This window comes from Aquarana catesbeiana, linkage group LG06, assembly GCF_042186555.1.
Source record: "Aquarana catesbeiana isolate 2022-GZ linkage group LG06, ASM4218655v1, whole genome shotgun sequence".
Taxonomy (NCBI): Eukaryota; Metazoa; Chordata; class Amphibia; order Anura; family Ranidae; genus Aquarana; species Aquarana catesbeiana.
Window position 1 is genome coordinate 212802661 of NC_133329.1, and position 25688 is coordinate 212828348.

At 42.5% G+C, this 25688-nt stretch overlaps 1 protein-coding gene across 2 annotated transcripts in view; it reads left to right on the forward strand.

Moving 5' to 3' along the window:
• The window catches only part of CARHSP1 (calcium regulated heat stable protein 1), a 139181-nt gene that overhangs the window by 77939 nt on the left and 35554 nt on the right, over positions 1-25688 (forward strand). The window contains exons 1-3 of one of the 2 annotated variants that reach the window (XM_073632984.1): positions 19562-19705; positions 19854-20033; positions 21681-21803. In XM_073632984.1, coding sequence (XP_073489085.1) covers positions 19867-20033; positions 21681-21803 — 290 coding nt within the window. In that variant the 5' untranslated portion in view covers positions 19562-19705; positions 19854-19866. Of the gene's footprint in view, positions 1-19561; positions 19706-19853; positions 20034-21680; positions 21804-25688 lie in introns of those variants that run through there. The other variant, XM_073632983.1, reaches the window with a different exon arrangement.

Genomic DNA, 25688 nt, shown 5'->3' on the forward strand with positions numbered 1-25688 from the left:
TTTTTTTTTTTTTTTTTTTTTTTTTTTTTACTGTGGTGTTGTAGTTTTCCTATAATAGCACATTCTAGCTGATACAATGTAATACCATGTTCCTGCATTTTAACTTTTTGTTGTGCTCAGATTCTGTAATCCACAGTCTTTGACCAGAGTTCATGGCCTTTTTTGCGGAATTTGCCAGTCAGCATTTGTTTCTAATTTTTTTCATTTTGGATTGGGCTGCTGTAGGTTAGTAGGAAAGAGGATAAAGCTATCATTTTGTAGTGGATCATCTGTTTTCACCGTACCCCCTTTTTTTTTTTTTTTTTTTTTTTTGTTCAATTTATGAAATGTTCTTTACTCTACCATTTTATTCAGGACTTGTTTTGCCATATATTTCTTTAACCACTTCAGCCCCGGAAGGATTTACCCCCTTCCTGACCAGAGCACTTTTTACAATTTGGCACTGCGTCGCTTTAACTGCCAATTGCGCGGTCATGCAATGCTTTACCCAAACGAAATTTGCGTCCTTTTCTTCCCACAAATAGAGCTTTCTTTTGATGGTATTTGATCACCTCTGCCGTTTTTTTTAATTTTTGCGCTATAAAAGGAAAAAGACCGAAAATTTTGAAAAAAAATGATCTTTTTAAACTTTTTGTTATAAAAAAAATCCAATAAACTCAATTTTAGTCATACATTTAGGCCAAAATGTATTCGGCCACATGTCTTTGGTAAAAAAAAATGACAATAAGCATATATTTATTGGTTTGCGCAAAAGTTATAGCGTCTACAAACTAGACGCTATAACGTCTAGTTTGGAATTTACACAGCTTTTAGTTTGACTGCCAATGTAATTTCTTGAGGTGCTAAAATGGCAGGGCAGTAAAAAACCCCCCCAAATTACCCCATTTTGGAAAGACACCCCAAGGAAATTGCTGAGAGGCATGTTGAGCCCATTGAATATTTATTTTTTTTTTGTCCCAAGTGATTAATTAATGACGAAAAAAAAATTTAGAAAAAGTTGTCATTTGCATTTAGCTGTTTCTCCTGAGTATGGGGATACCACATGTGTGGGACTTTTTGGGAGCCTAGCCGCGTACGGGGCCCCGAAAACCAAGCACTGCCTTCAAGATTTCTAAGGGCGTACATTTTTGATTTCACTCCTCACTACCTATCACAGTTTTGAAGGCCATAAAATGCCCAGATGGCATAAAACCCCCCAAATGACCAAATTTTGGAAAGTAGACACCCCAAGCTATTTGCTGAGAGGCATGGTGAGTATTTTGCAGGTCTCATTTGTTTTTGAAAATGAAGAAAGACAAGAAAAATGTTGTGTGTGGGTTTTTTTTTTTTTTCCAATTTTCAAAAGTTTGACAAAAAGTAAGGTCTGCAAAATACTCACTATACCTCTCAGCAAATAGCTTGGGGTGTCTATTTTCCAAAATGGGGTCACTTGGGCGGGGTTTGTGCCATCTGGGCATTCCATGGCCTCCGAAACTGTGATAGGCAGTGAAGAGTGAAATCAAAAATTTACTCCCTTAGAAAGCCTGAAGGCGGTGCTTGGTTTTCAGGGTCCCGTACGCGGCTAGGCTCCCAAAAAGTCCTAAACATGTGGTATCCCTGTACTCAGGAGAAGCAACAGAATGTATTTTAGGGTGTAATTTCACATATTCCCATGGCATGTTTGAGCAATATATCATTTAGTGACAACTTTGTAAGAAAAAAAAAAATAGTCTTTTTCCCGCAACTTGTGTCACAATATAAAATATTCCATGGACTCGACATGCCTCTCAGCAAATAGCTTGGGGTGTCTACTTTCCAAAATGGGGTCATTTGGGGGCTTTTTGAACTGTCCTGGCATTTTATGCACAACATTTAGAAGCTTATGTCACACATCACTCACTCTTCTAACCACTTGAAGACAAAGCCCTTTCTGACACTTTGTTTACATGAAAAAATTATTTATTTTTTTTTGCAAGAAAATTACTTTGAACCCCCAAACATTATATATTTTTTTTATAGCAAATGCCCTACAGATTAAAATGGTGGGTGTTTCATTTTTTTTTTTTTTTCACACAGTATTTGCGCAGCGATTTTTCAAACGCATTTTGTTGGGAAAAAACACACTTTTTAAAAAAATTTTAATGCACTAAAACACACTATATTGCCCAAATGTTTGATGAAATAAAAAAGATGATCTTAGGCCGAGTACATGGATACCAAACATGACATGCTTTAAAATTGTGCACAAACTGCAGTGGTGACAAACTAAATACATTTTTAAAAGCCTTTATAGGTTACCACTTTAGATTTACAGAGGTGGTCTACTGCTAAAATTACTGCCCTCGATCTGACCTTCGCGGTGATACCTCACATGCATGGTGCAATTGCTGTTTACATTTGACGCCAGACCGACGCTTGCGTCCGCCTTTGCGCCTCTGCCCTCAAAGCATCTGACCACAACAAGATCGGTGTGATAAAATGCTTTCCCAATGGCGCTGTTTACATCCGGAAAAATCTAAGTCATGAAATGCTCATAGCTTCCAGTTTCTTAGGCCATAGAGATGTTTGGAGCCATTCTGGTCTCTGATCAGCTCTATGGTCAGCTGGCTGAATCACCAGCTGCATTCTCAGGTTCCCTGTTGGGACAGGAGAGCCAGAGAAAAACATGGAAGACGGTGGGGGGGGGGGGGGGAGAATTCCCTCCCACTGCTTGTAAAAGCAGTCTAGAGGCTAATTAGCCGCTAGGATTGCTTTTACATGAAAGCCGCTGGCTGAAAAGAATGATACTAAGATGATACCTAAACCTGCAGGCATCATTCTGGTATAACCACTCAAAGTCCAGCAACATACCCGTACGTTGCTGGTCCTTGTTGGGCATATATTTATAAACTTTTTTTTTTTTTTTTTTTTTCATGCAGCCTGTGGGCTGAATGGGGAAAAAAGATATTGATTGGTGGGTATGCCCACCATTAGAATACCTCCCTTCATCCACCCACTTCTAATGATGGGCATACATGCACAGTTTATATATGCCGAAGCATGGGGGCATCCTCCCGCAAAAGGCAGGAGCAAATTGCTCCTCCACCCACTGCTGCCCCCACGCTTCGGCATATATGCTGAAGTATGTATCTGTGGTGGTGAAATCGCCTCCGACAGCGCTGGAGTTACGGCTTTATGTATCGTGGGAGCAAACGCTGTTGCTGTCAAGATAGATCCGCGCTGCAGCTGAATGGCGTACCTGAAAACAAAAATATGGTTAAAACACAGTAAACTATAAAAAAAATTACACACCTGAAAAGCAAACATGATAAAACATAACAATAAAACATTGCAGAATAGAATACAGTAAAAAAGAGCAGAACAATAGAGAAAATAGAGAGAGAGAGAGAGAGAACAATAAAACGACAACTATTTTTTTTTTTTTTTTGTTTTTTTTTATAACTAACTTTTAAAACTGTAACGGTTCCAGGTTTGGGTCTCTCAAAATGCGATGGCATCTTGGGAGACCCTGTGAAAGTGTGTCCTAGTCTTACTGCATTTGGTTGGGGAAGGTGAGGTGGAGCACCGTCTGGATACAGAAGGGCTTTGACGATCTCTTCCTGGAATTTAAGGAAGGATCCAGTCCGTCCTGAAGCTCTGTATAGCACATGAGCGTTCAGCAAAGCCGATTGAAATAAGTATACAGACACTTTTTTGTACCAGCGTCTGGCCTTACGGGCAATTAGGTATGGCGCCAACAACTGGTCGTTGAGGTCCACCCCTCCCATATTTTGGTTATATTCGTGGACACAGAGGGGTTTCTCCACAACACCAGTCGCCGTAGTAATTTGGACCGTCGTGCCTGCATGAAGGGAGGTAAGAACGAAAACCTTCTTATTGTCCCTCCACTTCATAGCGAGCAAATTATTACACTGCAGGCAGGCTCTCTCCCCCAGCCTAAGACTGGAATCTACAAGCCGCTGGGGAAAGCCCCGGCGATTAGGTCGCACGGTGCCACATGCTCCAATTTGATGATCAAAAAGGTGACTAAAGTGGCACACTTGTGTAATAATTGTCCACATATAAATGGTACCCCTTTCCGAATAAGGGTGACACCAAGTCCCACACTATCTTGCCAGCACTTCCTATGTAGTCAAGGCAGTTTTTCGGCTCTACGTGACTATCTTTGCCCTCGTAAACCATAAAGCTACATGTATAGCCTGTGGCTCTGTCACAGAGCTTATACATCTTGACCCTGTATCTGGCACGCTTGCTGGGAAGATACTGTTTGAATGACAAGCGGCCAGAAAATTTAATCAAGGACTCGTCAACGCAGACAATTTGATGGTGAGTAAACAAGTCTGCAAAACGCTGGTTGAAGTTGTTTACGAGGGGCCGAATTTTGTAGAGCCGATCGTATTCAGGGTGTCCACGAGGACAGAGTTCATTGTCGTTGAAGTGCATGAACCGCAAAATCTGCTCGTATCGTGCCCTGGCCATGGAAGCAGAGAACACGGGCATATGGTAAATTGGGTCAGTGGACCAATATGACCGCAACTCACTCTTTTTTATTTATGCCCATGTTGAGGGAAAGGCCCAGAAAGAGCTTAAATTCGGAGACCGTAATTGGTCTCCAATCTCTGGCAAGGGAGGACTGGGGATTAGCGGCGATGTGTTGACCAGCGTATAAATTGCTTTGGTCCACAATAGATCTATAGAGATCTTCGGTGAAAAACAGTGAATAAAAATCCAGTGACGTAAATTCAACTGTTTTCCGGGTTGGCCAGTGAATGGGGCAGTACGGGTGCTGCAGAAGTGGTGGGTACCCAATTCGGATTGGCGAATGCAGCAGGAAGGGCACTATGGGTCTGTGTTCGTCTTCTTGGTGGCAGCAGGACACTACTAGTGCTTGCCACCTCACCAGCTTGAACTGCACTTATGGGACTCGCCACGTCACCACGTGATACTGCAGTTCTGGATGTACTACTAGGGTGTACTAGGCCGCTGGTGCTTGCCAGTTCACCAGAAGGAATAGCGGCGCTAGTACTTCTCTGCTCCATACGAGGGACCTGCGGTTCTTGCACTTCAAGGACAGAAGAAGAAGATTGGGGTCTGGTACGCCTGACCTTAGCAGGGACCACAACTCCGTCGTCAGAGCTATCTGTCATGGAGCCACTGTCCTCTACAGGATCATATTCTGAGCCTGAATCTGACAGATGAGTGACTTCCTCTTCACTATCTGTCATGCTCAGAAACGTGTAGGCCTCTTCACTAGTGTACCTTCGATTTGCCATTTTGGGCTCTAAATTTAGGGGTACACTAGTGAGACTCGCAGGCAAAAAAAGCTCCGGACTGTCAGCGACTGTATCAAAACGCTACCAAAAAACTGTTATCGATCAATACTGCACTTGGGTGGGCTGGGCTGGGCCGAGGGGCAAAACGCAGGTGCTAGCAGGTATCTGGGCTGATCCCGCTAACACTGCCTTTTTTTGGGGGACCCTAAACTGCTGGGGAGTATAGATCTGATCAGATATCAATCAGTTCAGATACTATAGCACTAAGGGAGGTGTATGCTGCGTGCCTGGGTTTTAGCGGTACTGGCGCTAACCTAACGCTGCCTGGGGCAACGCAGACCTTATCTGACCCTAAAAACGTAACTTATATCACAGCCGGGCGATCAGGGGGTTAAACCTTTATAAGGTAATAAACGGCGGGTGCCCTAAAACTATAATAAACTAAAACAAACTAACCAGCGACACCTGTAACACTTATACGGTGATTGCTGGTGAAAGGGTTAACTAGGGGGCAATCAGGGGGTTAAAACCTTTAGTAGGTAGTATATAGGGGTCCCGTTGCTATAAAACACTGACGGCAAACCTATATACTTACCTCCCTAACTAGCGTCACCTGTGTCGCTAATACAACGATCAGAAAAACGATCGCTTGGTGACACTGGCGACGGGGGGTGATCACGGGGTTAAAACTTTGTTAGGGGGGTACCCCAGACCTAAAGGGGGCTAACCCTAACTGCCCTAACACTTATAACTGTCACAAACTGACACAATGCAATAATCAGAAAAAAAAAAAACTGCTTTTGGTGTCAGTGTGACGGGGGGGTGATCAGGGGGTGATGGGGGGGTGACAAGTGTGCCTGCATGTTCTACTGTTAGTGTAGTGTTGGTGCAAACTTACTTGGATGCCTTCTCTCCTCAGCGCCGGAATGAAAAGACCGGCTCGAGGAGAGTGACATCACTTCCTCCGCTTCTGTTTACATTACAGAAGCCGAGGAAGCCCATCATTGGCCAGGAGCGATCGCGAGGGGGGAGCCACGAATGAGTGGCCTCCCCCTCACCTTTGATCGCCCCTGACCTGAATCCGACCACCGCAGGCACCGGGGGGGGGGGTCCAATCGCACCCCCCACCCGCGGGCAGGCAAGGACGTACCTGTAAGTCCTTTTGCCTGCCCGTGCTATTCTGCCGACGTACATCGTCGTGCGGCGGTCGTCAACCGGTTAATAAGTACAGTGTTACAGAGCTGTTTTTCACTTATGTACAATATATTGTAAAAATACTGCAGTTTACCAATAGAGGTGATGACTTTATTGGTTTTCTTCTTCTTCCCCCTCCTCTGGTTTCACTGGGTGATCTGGCCAGTAACACGCCTTCTGTATTAGAGGGACCCCATTCAGGATGAAGGAGCAATAGAGACAGCAGCATTCAGTCTGGGGGAGAGGAATGTTAGATGTACTAGCAGATTTAGATACACTAACAAAATTAAGCTAAACTCCCCAGCTAATACTTTTTTAAGCAGTTACAGAAGCCTTTTTTTCCTTTTGGGTTAATGTTTGTACATAAAGAACAGCTGACCATTAAGTACCCCTGTCAGTGTTCAATGGTTTGTCTTTACTACATCTGCAGGACAGCTTGTTCTGTTGATAAACAGACTTGCTGGCTGAATCACCAGGTGAAAATAAAAAAAATCCTAAAAAATAAAACTAATGCATTTAAGAATTTATAAGCTGCAATATAATGTTCTCTTGTAGGTTTAATACGGCTTTAACTCTTACACTGTGATTACTGGTATAATGACTGGTGATTAGAACCTTTAAAAGACCTTATATTGAACCATTATTACTACATATCAGAGGTTAGCATTGGTGAAAAGTAGAGTTGTAGAGTTGTTATAGATTGCAAAGGAAGGAAGAATAACATAGGTTGCAGTACAGGGAGTAGACAAAGCAGGCTTTCTGTGGTGCAAGCTTGCACAATTATATAGAGTAAAGGCTTGTTCACACCTGGAGTGGTGCAGGAATATGTGTGAAATTGCTAGTTTTCCTACACCACACAACATGCTGCCTTCTGCAGATGAGTTTGGGTGCCATTAATAATTGACACCCCCTCACACATTTGAAAACGCATGTGTGCACATGCCTGCCAAATGCACGAGTTTAAAAATCGTGCCTGCACTAATTGTTTACATGCGTAGGGCAGCCTACTGAAGTTGGTGGGCTGCCCTAGAATTTGACGTGTGAGAACGCATATGCTTGGATGCTGCTTATGGTGAGAACGAAAAAATAAAAATTAAGTACAGCGCTACGTTTAGAAAAAATGAAAAAGCAGCCAACACACCTATAGACCCAAGGTAAAAAATATCAAAAAAAATATATAAGTGTAGCGCTATATATCACATCCACAGCCGTGTGTATTACAATGAGAACATATATAAATGGTGAATACTACCAAAATATGTATGACCATAATATGGATAGTGCCGAATAATTAATCAGTGTTGATCTCATATAAAGTAAACAACAATACTTAGTTATCAGATGTGCCAGTGATTAGTAGAAACCCGTGCTGGTTCCATGAACACCAAACATAAAAAATCATAAAACATAACAGTCCATATTAAGTATATAAAAATGTATAGAAAAATAGTGAAGAAAACATCAACAGAGTTCAATGGGGGTGATGAATGGCCAGATGGTAGAAAGAAACTCCCAAATTCATAGATGGATGGTTACACCAAATCTGGCGAGTGGGTAGAAGGAAGACCACAAGTGTGCATAGATTGTACATCAGTGCCGGGGCCAACACCAGAAGTAGAGGAGGCTTACCGGAAAAAATTGACCTGAAATGGCGTACGCCAGACAAGTCAAAAAGGCTTAATAACCACTCTGAGAAGTGCGTCTTGTCAGATGTCATCAACAGATGGTGGAAAAAAGAGTACCCGCACGGCTTCCTCTCCCATAGGCAATCCAGCATAAGCCAAACATGTAGTTCATATGCCATGCAAGGAGCAAACAAAACTCACATAGCGAAATAACGTTTTAAAATACTAATTTATTAAAATAATAAAAAACAGACTCACATTTTGGAAGAACGAAACAGAGCTCAAATATCATATAGCGGCGATCGTGAGGGGTCCACCCGACATGTTTCAGCTAAGGAGCCGTCATCTGGGGTATGGACCACCCTCACCTCACTGCTCTATAAACAAGAAATGACCCTATTATGGTGAGAACGAGCCTTAAGAGTGCAGTTTGTTTTGCACTCCTGCTGACATCAGAGCTGGTCCAGGCTTGGGCAAGATCACGTCAATTGAGTCGGGATACGCCCACGTGCCTGGACCGCCACCTGGCTCAGCAACCTGCTGAGAGCCTGATCCGGCTGCTGCTGCCCCCTCCACAGCCTAGCGCTTCAGTGACTGAGGAGGGGCAGAGCAGAAACCTGTAACTGACAGTCACCAGCTCTCTGCTCAGGGAGCACTAAGAACCGAGCGATCAGTGGTGTTAGATTGGACCGATGCTGAATCCACCTAGGTAATTATGATTGGGGGGGGAAATCCCATACATCTTTTAACTGTACACAGTTGTGCTCTTGCAAAGATATAGAATGTTTCACCTTGCACATTTAGTACAAAGAAATGCTTTTGTCCTCTCTCAATTCCTCCCAATGCAACTAACCTTCACCTTACTGCTTTTCTGACTTATCCAATACTTCCAGGTATGGGGGAGCTTATAACCTTCTACTCTTCTACCCAGGGTGCAGTCCTGAGGCCAATCGCCAGGCCCTAACACATCACTTGTGGGAAGAGGAGACAGTACCTAAACTTCAATAATAAGTTTACAATAATTTGACTGGGTTTCACACCAATGGAGCAGCGGGGCAGTGTGGCAAAAGATGCGTATCAATGAATGGAGAATTTCAATAATGGATTTAAATTGTGCTTACACCATGTAATTCAGTTACACTTGTTCTTGGGTTTTCTGTGATGTTTAGGAATTGAACACCTAATTTCAGCAACAGTGGGTTTAGGAAACAGTATGCCAGACTGAAAGTAACACGTGTGTGTGTGTGTGTGTGTATGTATGTATGTGTATATGTGTGTGTATATATATATATATATATATATATATATATATATATATATATATATATATATAATATGTGTGTGTTTATATATATATATTAATTATACTTCTATCCACAGGTGAGGTAAACTGCACTGCAGCAATCTTCTCGTGCATGCAATTGGGCCCTCCCAACGGCCATATATAGATAAAGGAGTCCATGGATTCCTGCACTTGTGATTTAAAGGGCAAAATTTTTTACATACAAAATTATAATCCATAATGTTCCATTCAACATTTTCGGGCTATAATGTTCACAACAAAGATACAATGATAGTCTTTTACATCCTTTTTATATAAAAGTTTTTTACACTAGGAACCAATATGTTTTATACAATTGAACAAAACCTGAATCAATTTGTCCCAAGTCATGTCACCAACAGAACACATACAGTTAATACATTGATCTTAAAAACACATGTACAAAATGAGCAAAAGATATCCCCAGAAAAATACCTTTAAAACCTATGATGCATAAGAAAATGTAACTTACAAAAAATATATATACAATATATACAAAAGACCGTTTTTTTTTTTTTTGTTTTTTTTCTCCTTTTTTTAAAGTGGTTGTAAAGGCAGAAGTTTTTTTTTTTTTTTATCTTAATGCATTCTGTGCATTAAGATAAAAAAACCTGGGTGCTGCAGCCCCCCTAATATTTACCTGAGCCCATCTTGTTCCAGCGATTGTTGCATGAGAGACGCGGCTGTCTGGGACTCTCCCTCATTGGCTGAGACAGCAGTGAAGAGTCATTGGCTCCCGCTGCTGTCAATCGGTCAGTGAGGAGAGAAAGGGGGGGTTGGGCCGGGCCCCAGTTCTGTCTGAATGGACACACAGAGCTGTGGCTCGGGTGACCCCACAGAAAGCTGCTTGCTGTGGGGGCACGCAACAGGGGGGAGGGACCTGAAAAGAGGAGGATCTGGGCTGCTCTGTGCAAAACCAATACACAGAGCAGGTAAGTATAACATGTTTGTTTTTTTTTTTTTTTAACAGACTTTAGTATCACTTTAACCGGTTCAATACAGTGCATTTTCGCCCCCCTTCCTTCCCAGACCAATTTTTAGTTTTCTGCGCTGTCGCACTTTAAACGACAATTGTGCGGTCGTGCGACGCTGTACCCAAACAAAATTGACGTCCTTTTTTTCCCCACAAATAGAGCTTTCTTTTGGTGGTATTTGATCACCTGCGTTTTTTTTTGAAAAAAACACAATATTTTATATTTTTTGCTATAATACATATCCCAATTTTTTTTTAATTTTAAAAAAAACACATTTTTTTCCTCAGTTTAGGCCGATACGTATTCTTCTACATGTTTGGTAAAAAAAAAAAAATCACAATAAGCGTATATTGATTAGTTTGCGCAAAAGTTATAGCGTCTACAAAATATGGGATATGGAGATTATATATATATATATATATATATATTTATTATGAGATTTATGGCATTTTTATTTATTTTTTTTTTTTGTGACTGCAACATTATGGCGGACACATCGGACACTTTTGACACATTTTTGGGACCATTCACGTTTATACAGCGATCAATGCTATAAAATTGCATTGATTACTGTATAAATGTGACAGGCAGGGAAGGGGTTAACCACTAGGGGGACACGAGGGGTTAAATGTGTTTCCTAGGGGAGTGATTCTAACTGTAGGGGGTGGGGACTCACAAGGGGAGGAGACCGATCGGTGTTCCTCTGTACTGGGAACACAGATCTGTCTCCTCTCACCTGACAGGATGTAGATCTGTGTGTTTACACACACAGATCCACGATCCTGCTCGGTTAACGGGCAATCGCGGGTGCCCGGCGGACATCGCGGCTGCCGGACACAGGCACCGGGTCCCGAGCAACGCGGTGGGCGCGCCCCCTAGACGGCCGGGAAGCCCAGGATGTCATATGACGGTCGCCCAGGATGGCAGATCCCATCTGCGTCCGTCATTTGACTATACGCGGGTATTGAAGTGACGCAGGACTCTTCCCCCCCCCCCCCCCCCCCCCCCCAAAAAAAAATGGGGAAAAAAGTCATTCGAATACAGAAAGATGCAGATCAAAATCAGAGTTCAAGCTTCTAGGTTGTAAAGTATCTAGATGATATGTCCACTGGACTTCCAAGTTTTAACTTGGATCACGATTATGTCCTCATCTATTATGTGGGATTGCATAAATGACCGTAAACCATTTCAACAAAGTGTCTAGCAAGTGGTATATTAGTCAGTTTGTCCCGTATAGAGTATTTGTGCCTGAAAATACAGTTTTTTACTGTTTTTTTTTTTTTTTTTTTGTTTTTTTTTTGTCATTTATCTCAGATATAGGAGGCCACATGGACATTTGATTACTTTATTTATTGGCGTATAACACTCACTTTTTCACCATGAAAATAGGTTGCAAATAGCGTGCCAATACTTCAATTTTAGCTGCCTCAGAGGGGACAGGGAGGGGGGCGGGACAAGCACCATCAGATTACATACAGTGAGAATCTCCTGTTTACTTGTAATAGGAGGTTCCGTCTCCTGGGCCGCCGTTGGACCACCGTTCTGTCTATCATAGGAGATTCTCACTGTATGTAATCTGTCCACGCTCGTCCCGCCCCCCCTCCCTGTCCCCTCTAGGCTGCTGCGTTGATGGCAATGGTGAGGCTGCTGCATTGATGGCACTTGTGAGGCTGCAGATGGGCATTGATCAGGCTGCATTGATGGCAATGGTGAGGCTGCAGATGGGCACTAACCCCTTATTTTGCTTCAAAGTTCCTTATTTAAAATCTAAGTTTGTTTTTTTTTTTTTTTTTGGGGGGGGTTTTTTGTTTTGTTTTTTTTTTTTTTCCCTGAAACTCCCCTCCTTAATGTGTTTTGCGCCTGTGCATGTTATACGCTGATAAATACGATATATACAATGCATCTGGAAAGTATTCACAGCGCTTCACTTTTTCCACATTTGTTACAGCCTTATTCCAAAATTTATTTTTTTGGAAGGCAAATTTTCTTGTGTCATAGTTGTTGTAAAGGTACTTTTGTGGGGATATCTCTTGCTCATTTCGTACATGTATCTTTCTTCCTTTTTTTTTTTTTTTTTTTTTTTTTTTTTTTTTTTTAAAGCGGAGCGCCGCCAAAAAAAAAATTTTTAAAAGTCAGCAGCTACAAATACTGCAGCTGCTGACTTTTAAAACATGGACACTTACCTGTCCAGGGCGCCCGCGATGTCGGCACCCGAGGCCGAAGCGTCTCTCCGTCCTCGGGTGCTGCCGCCTCCATCTTCGGTAAGGGAATCAGGAAGTGAAGCCGTGTGGCTTCACTTCCCGGTTCCCTACTGCGCATGCGCGATTCGCGCCGCGCAATACGAATGCTCCCTGCTGCCTCTGGGACCCGTGTGTTTCCCAGCAGGCAGCGGGGAGGGAGCAGGAAGTGGCGTAAATAACCGCAGATTCTGCGGCTATCTACGCCGGAAGTGGGTACAGATACCTGTAATATACAGGTATCTGTACCCCCCTCCCCCCTGAAAGGTGCCAACTGTGTCACCAGAGGGGGGGAGGAACCTGATGAGTGGAAGTTCCACTTTTGGGTGGAACTCCACTTTAAGATCAATTTATTAACTGTATGTGTTCCTTTGGTGATAAGTAAATGCTGGAATATCCTCTGTAAAGCCTCGTACTCACTTTTTTTTTTCGTGTGGTGGTGTTTTTTTGTTTTTTTAAACTGACAGCTCAGGTTTCTTACCAGGTTGAACTAGGTAATAATTTTTATGTGTGAACACCCTAGATACATGTACTTAGTACAGGAATAATTGCTTGCCAGCTTCCTCCTGGTGAGACTGCCTCCTGAAACTCCTCCCCCCAGGAACTATGTCATTTTAGAAGGCAGGCTCTGTTAATTCTGTGACACGGCAGTGAATACGTATCACAGGATTCAAAGAAGGAAATAAAAAAAAGGGGGGGGGGTCTGCCTGTATTGTATCGTACATCACGGGACAAAGAGCCATAGTACTTACTATGTGGGTTTAATAGGCTACCTTCAGGTGCTGGACACTGCCAAGCCCTAAATTTAAAAAGTGCCCTCCCTATATAACACCTCCCACTGGTGGGAGTACCTCGTTTTTTCACCAGTGTCTAAGGTATTGGTCACGAGTGAAGATGTGCTGTTCTCCACTGGAGCAATCCTTGCTGGGGTTAGCCATGCTGACCGGATCCATTCAAAGTGTGTCTTTTGGCCGAATTGAATGGTACCCGGGCCTCGTATCCGAAGAAACGAGGTTTTGCCTGTGAATGCTTCTCTTTTAGAGAGCTGGACCCTGGGATCCAGTGCTTTTTGGTAGTGAGGCCATAAAGTTTTACTGGCAGGGTGCTGTTGCAGGCCCAGGATAGTGGGTTTCCTCTAGGATCCCCAGCTCCTGAAGGTTTATCGAAACCCACCGTGAAGGGTAAAGATTGCGTCTGTTGGTTTACCACAGAAAACCCTGCAACCTTAAAAGGTAAGTGGAGTTTTCTAAGAAATTTTCAAAATTTTCTTATGAATGTCTCCTTTTTAAAATTGTAAATGTTGTCATGTCTATGTAGTCACCACTGGGGGCTGTATTGAGTACTTGCGTGACTCATGCTTCTCAGAAAGCCACGATGTGATCCAGGAAGCAGAAAGTTCTTCCTCCTCCATACGGCAGCGAGTGCTCCGGTAAGCCTGGAGGGGCTTACCGGAGCACTCCCCTCCAGACTTCCCAGGTGCAGTCTGTTTTCTCCCCCTCTTCTCGGGGGGGGGGGGGGGGGGGGGGGGGGGGGGAGTGCCATTTAAAAAAAAAAAAAAAAAAAAAACAAAACTGCACGAGTGGACGCCGCCTGGCGGCTTCCAGCTCCCCCCTTGCCATGCCTGCCTCTGCCTGGGATCCTCCATAGGGTCAGCAGCGTGGGAAAAGTGCATTTAAAAAAAAAAGGGGCCGTAGAATGTGGGGACAGGGCTTAGCACTGCATTGGCGTCCTCCAATGTCCAGCTCAGGAAGGGAGGCTTTTTAAAAAGGCACCATTGTGTCTGTTCGTGCCGCTGGAGGGACACAGGAGCATATGTGGTTTTTAAAAAGGTTTGGGGGCACAGGCATTACCTTTGACACATTTTACAGCATCAGGCTGAGAATTAATAGCAGCAATTAGGATGGAATATTGTTCATGCACTCCTTCTGGTAGTACCTCTGCTTTGCGAATCAGGCTATGAGCGGAAGGGGGGGTAAAAGCACCTCCAAAAGGGGGCTCTGGTAAGACTACTACAGTCACACGGCAGCCTAGAAACATCTCAAAAAAGGTGTCATCCCCTGAGAGTGATATGGCTGATCAGAGTGAGCCATCAGGCGGGGCAAGTGCTCTTGACACTGCAGCCCCTATGTATATCACCAATGTTAATTTAGTCGACTAAAACATTTTAGTCAACTAAATGAATACTATTTTAGTTGACTAAAATACGACTAAAACTAAAATGCCATTTTAGTCAAAAGTCTATGACGAAAACTAAATTGCAATTACTGAAATGTACTGGAGATTTTAGTCGACTAAAACATAGGACATTTTAGTCCACTAAAATGTACTGGAGATTTAGTCGACTAAATACGACTAAAACAATTGCAGAAGACTACAATGGGACCAAAATGCCATTTTAGTCCTAAGACTAAAATCAACACTAAATTACCCAGGAGGTTTTTTCTTCAACCATTTCAAGCTTGGAGCAAAAAACTGATGCCTTATTTCCAGACTGGGGCTAAGTGTAGCAGGTCCCCGTCCATTGCTCAGGACCCTCATTCTAAGGAGCAAGTGAAGATGATTTGCCTTCTAAGGACCACGAAGTGGCTAACGTCTGTGTATGAGGAACCTGATACAGAAATATCAGGTCCGCAGGAAAGATTGCTGGTACAATCTCTCTCACTGGGTTGGTCCGCTCTACTTTTTCACTGCCAGCAGCGCAGTCAGTTGATGAGCCCACGTCTGGTTTGGGTTCACTAAAGCCTCCCCAATCTGATCATTCTTTTCCTATCCATTCGTGGCTAAGGAAGCTTATGTATGCTGAATGGGAGCATCCAGATAAACAATTTTTCCCTCCAAAAAAGATTTCTATGCTTTATCCTAGGGAGGAAGACTTTTATAAAAAATGGGGAATTCCAGGAATTGACGCTGCTACATAGTTACATAGTAGGTGAGGTTGAAAAAAGACACAAGTCCATCAAGTCCAACCTATGTCCTATATCCTACCTATGCTATATCCTCTGTAAATAAAAACCTGACTTGTCCAGTTGACAATGCTCAGATGTTAAAGGATCCAACAGATAAAAAGGAATTCCAACTTCTTAAGAACTATATTTCACTTGCAGGTTCAGTCGTTCAACCTGCGCTGCAGCCATCGGAGTATCTCGGTCCTTAATGGACCAGTTTACAGATAGGCTCAAAGCTATTCCTGATCAGCAGGCCCAGGATTTGGCCGGTATATCAGAAGCTTTGTGTTTCACAGTAGACACTATGAGAGATTCTATTCTCCAGGCCTCACGGCTTATGCTAGGGCTGGTACATGTGCGTAGAATCCTATGGTTGAAAAATTGGTCAGCCGAAGCGCCATGCAAAATCTCTTGGTCAGTTTCCCTTTTCATGGTGAACGATTGTTCAGGGATGATCTAGATAAGTATATCCAAAGAATTTCTAATGGGAAAATTTCCCTTTTACCGGTTAAGAAAAAGTTTAAACATTTTACTTTTAAACGTACTACTTCAATGACATTGGCAGCTGCCTCCAGGCAGTCTCGACGGCCTCCATAGTCAGATTCTAGAGGTAAACCTCTTGGTCAGTCCCAGGGCTAAAAGAGGACCTGGGGGAGAGCCCACAAAACAAACTACTAAAGTCTCCTTATGAAGGGACGCCCCCGTTCGCTCGGGTGGGGGGAAGGCTTCTGCAGTTTTCAAGAGTCTGGCAGGAACATTGTCAAGACAGATGGGTGGCTTCCTCAATTTCTCTAGGTTACAAACTAGAGTCCCGAGAGTTCCTGTATCCTCCTTTTCTCAGATCAAACGTTCCCAAAGATCCAATGAAAAGTCTTTCTAGCTTTGGATCATCTTATATCTCAAGGGGTGATATCGGAAGTCCCTTTGGAAGAGCGAGGTTTGGGTTTTTATTCAAACCTGTTCATAGTTCCAAAACCAAACGGGGATGTCAGACCCATTTTTAGATCTCAAACATCTAAACCGTTTTTTAAACTTCCGTTCCTTTCGCATGGAGTCAATCCAATCTGTAGTCTCCTTCCTCAAGGGGGAAAACTTCTGGCATTAATCGACATCAAGGATGCTTCTCTCCATGTGCCGCTTTTCCCCGCTCATCAAATTTCTACGCTTCGAGGTAGAAAATCGTCACTTTCAGTTTGTAGTGCTTCCTTTTTGGACTGGCTACTGCACCTCGAGTGTTTATAAAGATCCTGGCTCCTCTTTTAGCCAGGTTAAGGGCCAAAGTTATAACAATACTAGCCTACTTAGACGATCTACTCTTGATAGATCAATCGGTAGCCCGCTTAAACCAAACTTTGGTCATCAGTCAGCTACCTGGAAGACCTAGGTTGGATTCTCAACCTAGAAAAATCCTCCTTAAAACCATCAAGGAGTACTTGCAGTACTTGGGGCTGATCATAGATACAGCTCAAAAGAGGGTGTTTCTGTCCCAGGAAAGGATCAGTTCCATAAAGGAACTGATCCAGGTGGTCAAAGCAAAGAAGAATTTTTCTATTGGTCTTTGCATGAAATTGTTGGGAAAGATGGTGGCTTCTTTTGAGGCCGTTCCTTATGCGCAGTTTCATTCGAGACTGCTACAAATCAATATCCTATCTACTTGGAACAAGAAGGTCCATGCTCTGGACTTTCCAATGCATTTATCCCCCAGTGTGCGTCAGAGCCTCAATTGGTGGTTGATCTCCAAGAATCTTCAAAAAGGGAATCCCTTCTGCCAGTCACCTGGAAGGTGGTAACAGATGCCAGCCTTTTAGGCTGGGGAGCAGTCCTGGAAGAAACATCTGTCTAGGGGAAATGGTCCATCTCAGAGAGGACCTTGCCTATCAATATTTTAGAAATTCAGGCAGTACGCCTGGCCCTAGAGACTATGCAATTATCCTGTCAGGATCTGAATCTGACAATGCCACAGCAGAGGCCTACATCATTCACCAAGGGGGCACGAGAAGTTGTGAGGCCCAGAGAGGTGAATCATATTCCTTGCCTATCAGCAATTTTCATTCCTGGGATAGAGAATTGGCAGGCGAACTACTTGAGTCACCAACAATTGTTCCCGGGAGAATGATCCCGACATCTTTCTGTCAATATGTCAAAAATGGGGAGTTCTGGACGTGGATCTGTTTGCGTCCAGGTTCAATAACAAGATCGACCACTTTGTGTCAAGGGCAAGGGATCTGATGGCATGCGGAACAGATGCCTTGGTCTTTCCTTGGGATCAGTTCTTGCTGATCTCTGCTTCCACGGCTTCTTCGCAGGATCAAGCAAGAAGGGAAGGAGGTGATTCTTGTGGCCCAGGAGATCTTGGTTTGCCGAGATCATAAAAATGTCGGTAGGGGACCCTTGGACCCTACCGCTGTGGCCAGACCTTCTCTCGCAAGGTCCAGTATTCCATCCTACCTTACAAACGCTAAATTTAATGGTTTGGCTATGTATTGAGACCCACATTCTAAAGGAACGTGGGCTGTCCACTTCAGTAGTTTGTACTATGGTTAATGCTAGGAAGCTGGCCTCCAGAATCATATACTATAGAGTCTGGAAGACATATGTCTCCTGGTGTGAATCCAGGGGATGGCACCCCAGAAAATGTCATAGGTAGGATCCTTGAATTCTTACAAATGGGATTAGAGCTGAAGCTGGCCTTGAGTACTATCAAAAGCCATGTGTCGGCCTTATCAGTGGTTCTCCCCCCCAACGACCACTTGCTTCAAATTCTCTGGTTCATAACTTTATTCAGGGGGTTACACGGATTAATCCCGTTAGATTAGTTAGATCCCCCTTGAATCCTTGGGACTTAAATTTAGTCCTATCAGCTTTACAAATGCAGCCTTTTGAGCCTATTCGAGATATTCCCTTGGTCCTTTTGACAAGGAAAATAGTTTTCTTGGTTGCCATATCTTCTGCTAGAGTATCAGAGTTGGCTGCTCTTTCTTGTAAAGAGCCATATTTGGTTCTGCATAAGGATAAGGTTGTATTAAAACCTCATCCTAAATTCCTACCAAAAGTAGTATCAGGTTTTCATTTAAACCAAGATATATTTTACCCCTTTTTTTTTTTTTTTTTTTTTTTTTTTTTTTTCAGAGCCTTGTTCTGTGAAGGAAAAATCACTACATTCTCTTGATGTGGTGAGGGTGGTCAAGGTCTATTTGAAAGTGACAGCTCAGATTCGTAAAACACATGTTTTATTTGTGTTGCCCAGACGGTCCTAAAAGAGGACAGGCAGCATTGAAATCTACCATTGCAAAATGGATTTGTCAAGTGATTGTTCAAGCTTATGGTTTAAAGAGGAAAATTCCTCCTTTTCATATTAAAGCGTACTCCACCAGGGCTGTTAGTGCTTATTGGGCAGTGCATCACCAAGCCTCCTTGGCTCAGATCTGCAAGGCCGCAACTTGGTCTTCAGTCCACACATTTACCAAATTCTATCAAGTAGATGTGAGAGGTCATGAGGATAGCGCCTTTGGGTGCAGTGTACTGCAGTATGAGTTCTCTGGTCTCTTGGTGCCCTACTTTTGTTGTCTCCCTCCCTTCAGTTGGCATTGCTATGGGACATCCCACATAGTAAGTACCATGGCTCTGTGTCCCGTGATGTACGATAAGAAAATAGGATTTTTAAAACAGCTTACCTGTAAAATCCTTTTCTTTGGGGTACATCACAGGACACAGAGCTCTCTCCCTTTTTTGTTATACACGTGTATTGCTTTGCTACAAAACTGATGTACTCCCACCAGTGGGAGGGGTTATATAGGGAGGGCACTTTTTAATTTAGGGCATGCCAATGTCCATCACCTGAAGGTGGCCTATTAAACCCATATAGTAAGTACCATGGCTCTGTGTCCTGTGATGTACCTCAAAGAAAAGGATTTTACAGGTAAGCGGTTTTAAAAATCCTATTTTTTTTTTTTTTTTAACATCTCTTCTGAACTAAAGGATTTTTTCCACAATTTTCTTCAAAATGTACATAGAGCTTCGCAGCTCAGTCTACACTTTCAACATCTGCCAGGATGAATGCACTCCTACACGTGCATGGGCATTACACCTGAAGGTCTGGAACCTGGCAAAAAAAAACAGGCAAAGATGTTGCTTGGATGTCCTATCACTGGAGGGAGGTAAGTATAATTCCATTTTAAGTGTCATTTAGTTATTAATTAATTTCTGTCTATGCATGGTGTTTTACAACTCTATGCATGTAACCTTTCCGTATGGCATCTGAAAAATATTATCTCTCAAATGATCTGTATTTTCTATTCGTTTCAGATAAGCAACAGAAATGTCATCTAATTCACCTGTCGGTGCCCCATCCAATGATTCACCAGTATCTCCTCAGTCTCCAAAGACCCTCACTTTACCAGATTCTAGAGATCGCTCTTCATCTCCAATGAGAGGCCACCTCATTCCCAGTCCACTTCCAACTAGACGTACAAGAACATCTTCTGCGTAAGTAATAGTCATTTGTTTTGTACTTGGCTTTTAATAGCCAAGTAACGTGCGTGTTTACAGATGGCTTTCTAATTCTTATATTCAACCTATAGATATGAATCAGAAGTCACAGTGCTGCAATTAAAACAGTACAGGTTGGATTAGAGGTTTTATGTTATGTTACTGAGTTTAAAGTGATTGTGAAGGCACATGTATGTGTGTGTATGTATGTATGTGTGTATGTATATATATATATATGTATGTATGTGTGTATATATATATATATATATATATATATATATATATATAGTCCCCCACCTGCTCCCCTGGCCCCTCCCTCCTGCCAAGTGCTCGCACAGCAAACAGCTTGCTATAGGGGCACCCGAGCAGGCTTGCTCCCAATCCGCTGCTGTGTGCCAATTTGGTAAATTTGACCCTGGGAAAATCCGTTTGCCTCTTAGGGGATTAGGAAGGAATTTTTTTTCCCCTGCTGTAGCAAATTGGAGCATGCTTTGCTGGGGTTTTTCGCCTTCCTCTGGATCAACTGTGGGTGAAAGTTTGTGTATATGGAATTGTGTGTTTTTGTTTGTTTGTTTTTTGTATATACTAGATGGACTTGCATAGTTGCATAGTAGGTGAGGTTGAGAAAAAGACACAAGTCCAACCTATGTGTGTGATTATATGCCCATTTTAGATTGTATATCCCTGTATGTTCAGGTGCTTATCAAATAGTTTTTTGAAACTATCGATGCTCCCTGCTGATACCACCGTCTGTGGAAGGGAATTCCACATCCTTGCTGCACTTACAGTAAAGAACCCTCCTATGTAGTTTAAGGTTAAACCTCTTTTCTTATTTTAATGAGTGGCCACGTGTCTTGTCAACTCCCTTCCGCTAAAGTTTTATCCCTATTGTGGGGTCACCAGTATGGTATTAGTAAATTTAAATCCTATCCCCTCTCAAGCGTCTCTCCTCCAGAGAATAAGTTCAGTGCTTGCTACCTTTCTTCAGACTTGTCTTTTCTCAACCTAACTATGTAACTATGGCTTGGCAACGCTCTCTCCTCATTGGCTCACTGGCTTTGATTAACAGTAGCAGGAGTCGATGGCGAGGGAGCGACCCAGGACAGCACTGAATCGAGATGGCACTCCAGTAGGTACTTGGGCGGGGCTGCTGTGGTGCATGCGCAAACAGGTTTTTTTTATGTTCATGCATGAAGGTAAGAAACCTTGAGCCTTTGCAGCCACTTTTTAAATTTGAACCCCTGACCGCTAAATACTTAGATGGAATCCCTATACTGCCCTAGCCTCATGTCCCTATACTGCCCTAGCCCACCCCTTGGAATTGAACATAATCGTATGGCATATAATTTTGCATATAGACAAGGTGTTGCATGTAAATCTGACTTCCTAAAAAAAAAATGTTTTAATTATCATGATATAAAATAATGGATGTTGGCGGCCTTTTGGTGGGCGTGATTTATTTTTTTTTTTTTGGGGGGGGGGGCAGCATTTTGTTCCTGGACCCAGGCAGCACATTGTCTCGGGCCAGCCCTGGGGAAGCCATAGAGGAACACACTTTTAAATGTTTTTTCATAACCTGTGAATATAGGTATGATTTTCTTTGCCGCTCCATTTTAATATGCATGATTACTTTGTGTGTCACAGCGCGGCAAGAGCATCTGAAAGTCAAGTCTACAAAGGAGTTTGCAAATGCTTCTCCCGCTCTAAGGGACATGGTTTTATTATACCTGAAGATGGAGGGCCTGATGTATTTTTACATATCTCGGAGTAAGTGCTATGACATGATATACTTGTGTACATTACTATCTACACAATAATGAAATGTGATCTCAGTCTGGCAATATTATGGCCCCTATTTACTATCCCATAATTACTATGAAAAAATGGATGTTGGCCTGTTCCAGTTTAGTAAAGATTATTAATACTATATATTATCCTATATACAGTATGTCATGGTTTCGCCAGCCAACCATGAAAACCTGCTTTCTATTAGAAATGCTTCACTATAAATCTAATGTGGTAGATTAGTCTGTAGATCTTAATGTTATGTGGATTTAATTATTTATAAAGCATTAAAGAAATTAGTTTTATTGGTAATTCCTGTATGTACTTGTGGAATAGACTCCCTCAAGAACTAATTCTGGTCAGCTCAGTAGATTGTTTTAAAAAATAGCTGGATATATTCCTAAATGCACAAAATATAACTGGATACTGACATTAATGGGTAATAACACCAGGAGTAGTTGATCCAGGGAATGGCCGATTGGCTTTTGGGGGTTTCAGGAGCAAATAAAGTGGGGTGTGTGTGTGTGTGTGTGTGTGTGTTTGTTTGTTTTTTTTTTTTTTTTTTTTTACCATTTGACACAAATATACTGTTCATTGTAAAAGTAAATTCCAATCAAAACAAAAATAAGGGTAAACCCTCCAAGCCATTGTATTGTAGAGGCATGTTTAAAGCCTCTCTCCAGGATAAATTTACTGTTCCCTGTGCTCGTCTGGCTCTGTGAGCCCAGGGCCACTGAAGGATGCCGGGGCTTTTAGAACGACAGAGTGGATAGAGGTGATCAGGAAGTTGGATCTCAGGTTGTACGGGCCAGGCATACAAGCATATCAGGGACTCTGTGACTTGACCTTCTTGAACTAGTGGCAGGGGAGAAAGTGGGGGTTTGATTTGGAGGGATCTGTGAACAATGCTAACTGTCCCTGTCAGCAGGGACAAAATGCAAAGGAAGTTATCGGCTCAGAAGATTTAGGCAAGACAAAGTGACATTTCTTTCTTTCACTTAGAGGAGCTCCATGCTTCTGCAGAAAAAAATAAACAGCTACAAATACTGTAGCTGCTGACTTTTAATATTAGGACGCTTACCTGTCCAGAAATCCAGGGGTGTCTTCAACCAAGCCGATTTTTCAATTGGCTATCGGGTGCTGCCGCCGCCATCTTCACTAAGGGAAACCGGCAGTGAAGCCTTGCAGCTTCACAGCGGGTTCCCTACTGTACATGCACGAAGGAGGAGGGGGACCCCCCCCAAAAAAAGGTGCCAAATGTGGCAGCGGAGGGGGGGGGGAGGCAGATGAGCAGAGCTTCCCCTTTTGGGTGGAGCTCCGCTTTAATCAACATATAACCAGAGATGGTATTTTTAGTAACCAAGAGGAAGCAAATAAAAAAGTGCATTGCTAGTGTTTACATACGCGTTAAACGGAAGGTTTTCATGTGTCACTGAATCGTGGCAAAGTGTGTACTTTTCTAGGTACTGTGTATAATGATGCGGTGTATAATTTACTAACTTGCCAGAAGTACCTCCCCTTCTTCTTCCTTTTTTTTTTTTTTTTTTTTTTTTTTTTGTGTGAATATCCATGATAACTATTTATTCTAGAGTCCATGATGTGCCAATTTTTAAAGCAGTATTCAGACCAAAAGCAAACCTTTACAGTATTATATTGCAGCTAGCCAGTTCTTTCTTGTGATGGCTGTATTAGTTTCCTTTAAGTTTTTTTCTTCTATTTTTCATCTGGTGATCCAGCCAGTAAGTCTGTCTTTCAAAAGGAAAGCTCTCCTGCAGTTACAAGGATGAGATGGCGCATCTAATCATTAAAGGGTCCACGTTCCCTCCTGGTACACATAAGCAATAGTCACAAAATCTTCACAGAAGGCACATAATCAATCTGACATTTAAAATCTAAAAGTTAAATTTCAAAAAGCAATATGTTTTACATGTCTGGCCAGTATTAACTTGCATTATACCGTAATTCTAAAAAGACAGCAGACGTGTGTGTGTGTGTGTGTGTGTGTATATGTATATATAATAAAAATGTTAATTAAAAAGTGTACATAATGTGTACACATTAATGATTACAGGGAGCGTAATTCCTAAATATCAGTTCAGCCCTCAAATTTTCTACTTGCATTTTCTCAAAGGAAAATGATTAATGGCGAGCGTGGGTTGCCTCGGGGGGGGGCAGGGGAAGAGAGCATAGAGGAAGAGGCAAGCCAGTCAGATCAGACAACTGGGATTGCCCGCTGTAACAGCTTTCATTTGAATTGCCCGGCGCTCACCATCACACAGTCCCGCCTCCTGGCACGGCATTGGACCACTGTCTACCAAAGGCGTTGGGCCAGGAGGCAGGACTGTGTGATGGAGAGCTCCGGGAACACTGGGCAATTCAAATAATCTCTTACAGTGGCAATCCCTGCACTCTAATCCGGCCGCCTCACCTCTTCCTCTCCTATTCCCCTGGCACTTGTGAGGCTGCATTGATGGGCACTGGTAAAGTGTGTATATATGTATATGTGTGTATGTGTGTATATGTGTATATGTGTATATATATATATATATATATATATATATATATATATATATATATATATATATATATATATATATATATATATATATATATATATATATATATATATATATATATATATATATATATATATATAACTCTGCAGAAACCATTTAAGTAATTTCATGAGATTTATCAAGGTGTGTTTAGGGGCGGGGCATGGTAGGGGTTGGGTGGGGCAACTGGTGACGAGTAACTCTTAAGGCCTGGCTAGTAGCTCAGGACTTGAAATTTTGAGCCCTGTATTAGTTCATTTTTGGACTAAAAAACATAGTATGGGTTTCAAATTAGACATCCTAAGGCTCCATGCACACTAGTGTGTTTTGTTTTTTGTTTTTTCCCAAGCTCCCAGAAGCTGCTGTTAGCTTTTTTTTTTTTTTCTGCTCCTATAAGCTAAATAGTGTTATCCTGTATGTCCATGCACACTACTTTTAGGCTATAAGAATTTTTTTGAGCTTCAGCATTTAGGAGTAAAAAAATTCTTTTTAAAACGTTTTTCCAACAGAATGCTAAATGCTACTAAAAGCTGCCAAAATGCTACCAGAAGCTGGCGCAAAAATGCTATTATCAGCATTTTACATCCATCTTCTTTATGTCTTTCTTTGTTTTTTTTGAGGTTATGAAAAAGGCTAGTGTGCATAGAGCCTGAAAGTGGATTTTCACCCTCTTTAACTGCTTCAGCCCCAGAAGATTTTACCCCCTTTCTGACCAGAGCACTTTTTACAATTTTGCACTGCGTCGCTTTAATTAACAATTGCGCTGAACCCAAACAAAATTTGCATCTTTTTTTTTTTTGCACAAATAGCTTTTGGTGGTATTTGATCACCCCTGCGGTTTTTTATTTTTTGCGCTTTAAACAAAAACAGCGACAATTTTGAAAAAAGCACTTTTTTACTTTTTGCTATAATAAATATCCCACATTAGTCAGAAGGGCCTTAGTCAGGGAGGTGACCAAGAACCCAATAGTCACTCTAACAGAGCACCAGAGTGTCTCTGGAGAGAGGAGAACCTTCCAGAAGAACAACCATGTCTACAGGACCAATCAGGCCTGTATGGTAGTGGCCTGACGGAAGCCACTCCTCAGTAGAAGACACATGACAGCCTGCCTGGAGTTTGCCAAAAGGCACCTGAAGGACTCAGACCATGAGAAACAAAATTCTGTGGTCCGATGAAACAAAGATTGAACTCTTTGACCTGAATGGCAAGTGCCATGTCTGGCAGAAACCAGGCACTGCTTCACCTGCCAATACCATTGTTGCAGTGAAGCGTGGTAGTGGCGGCGGCATGCTGTGGGGATGTTTTTCAGAG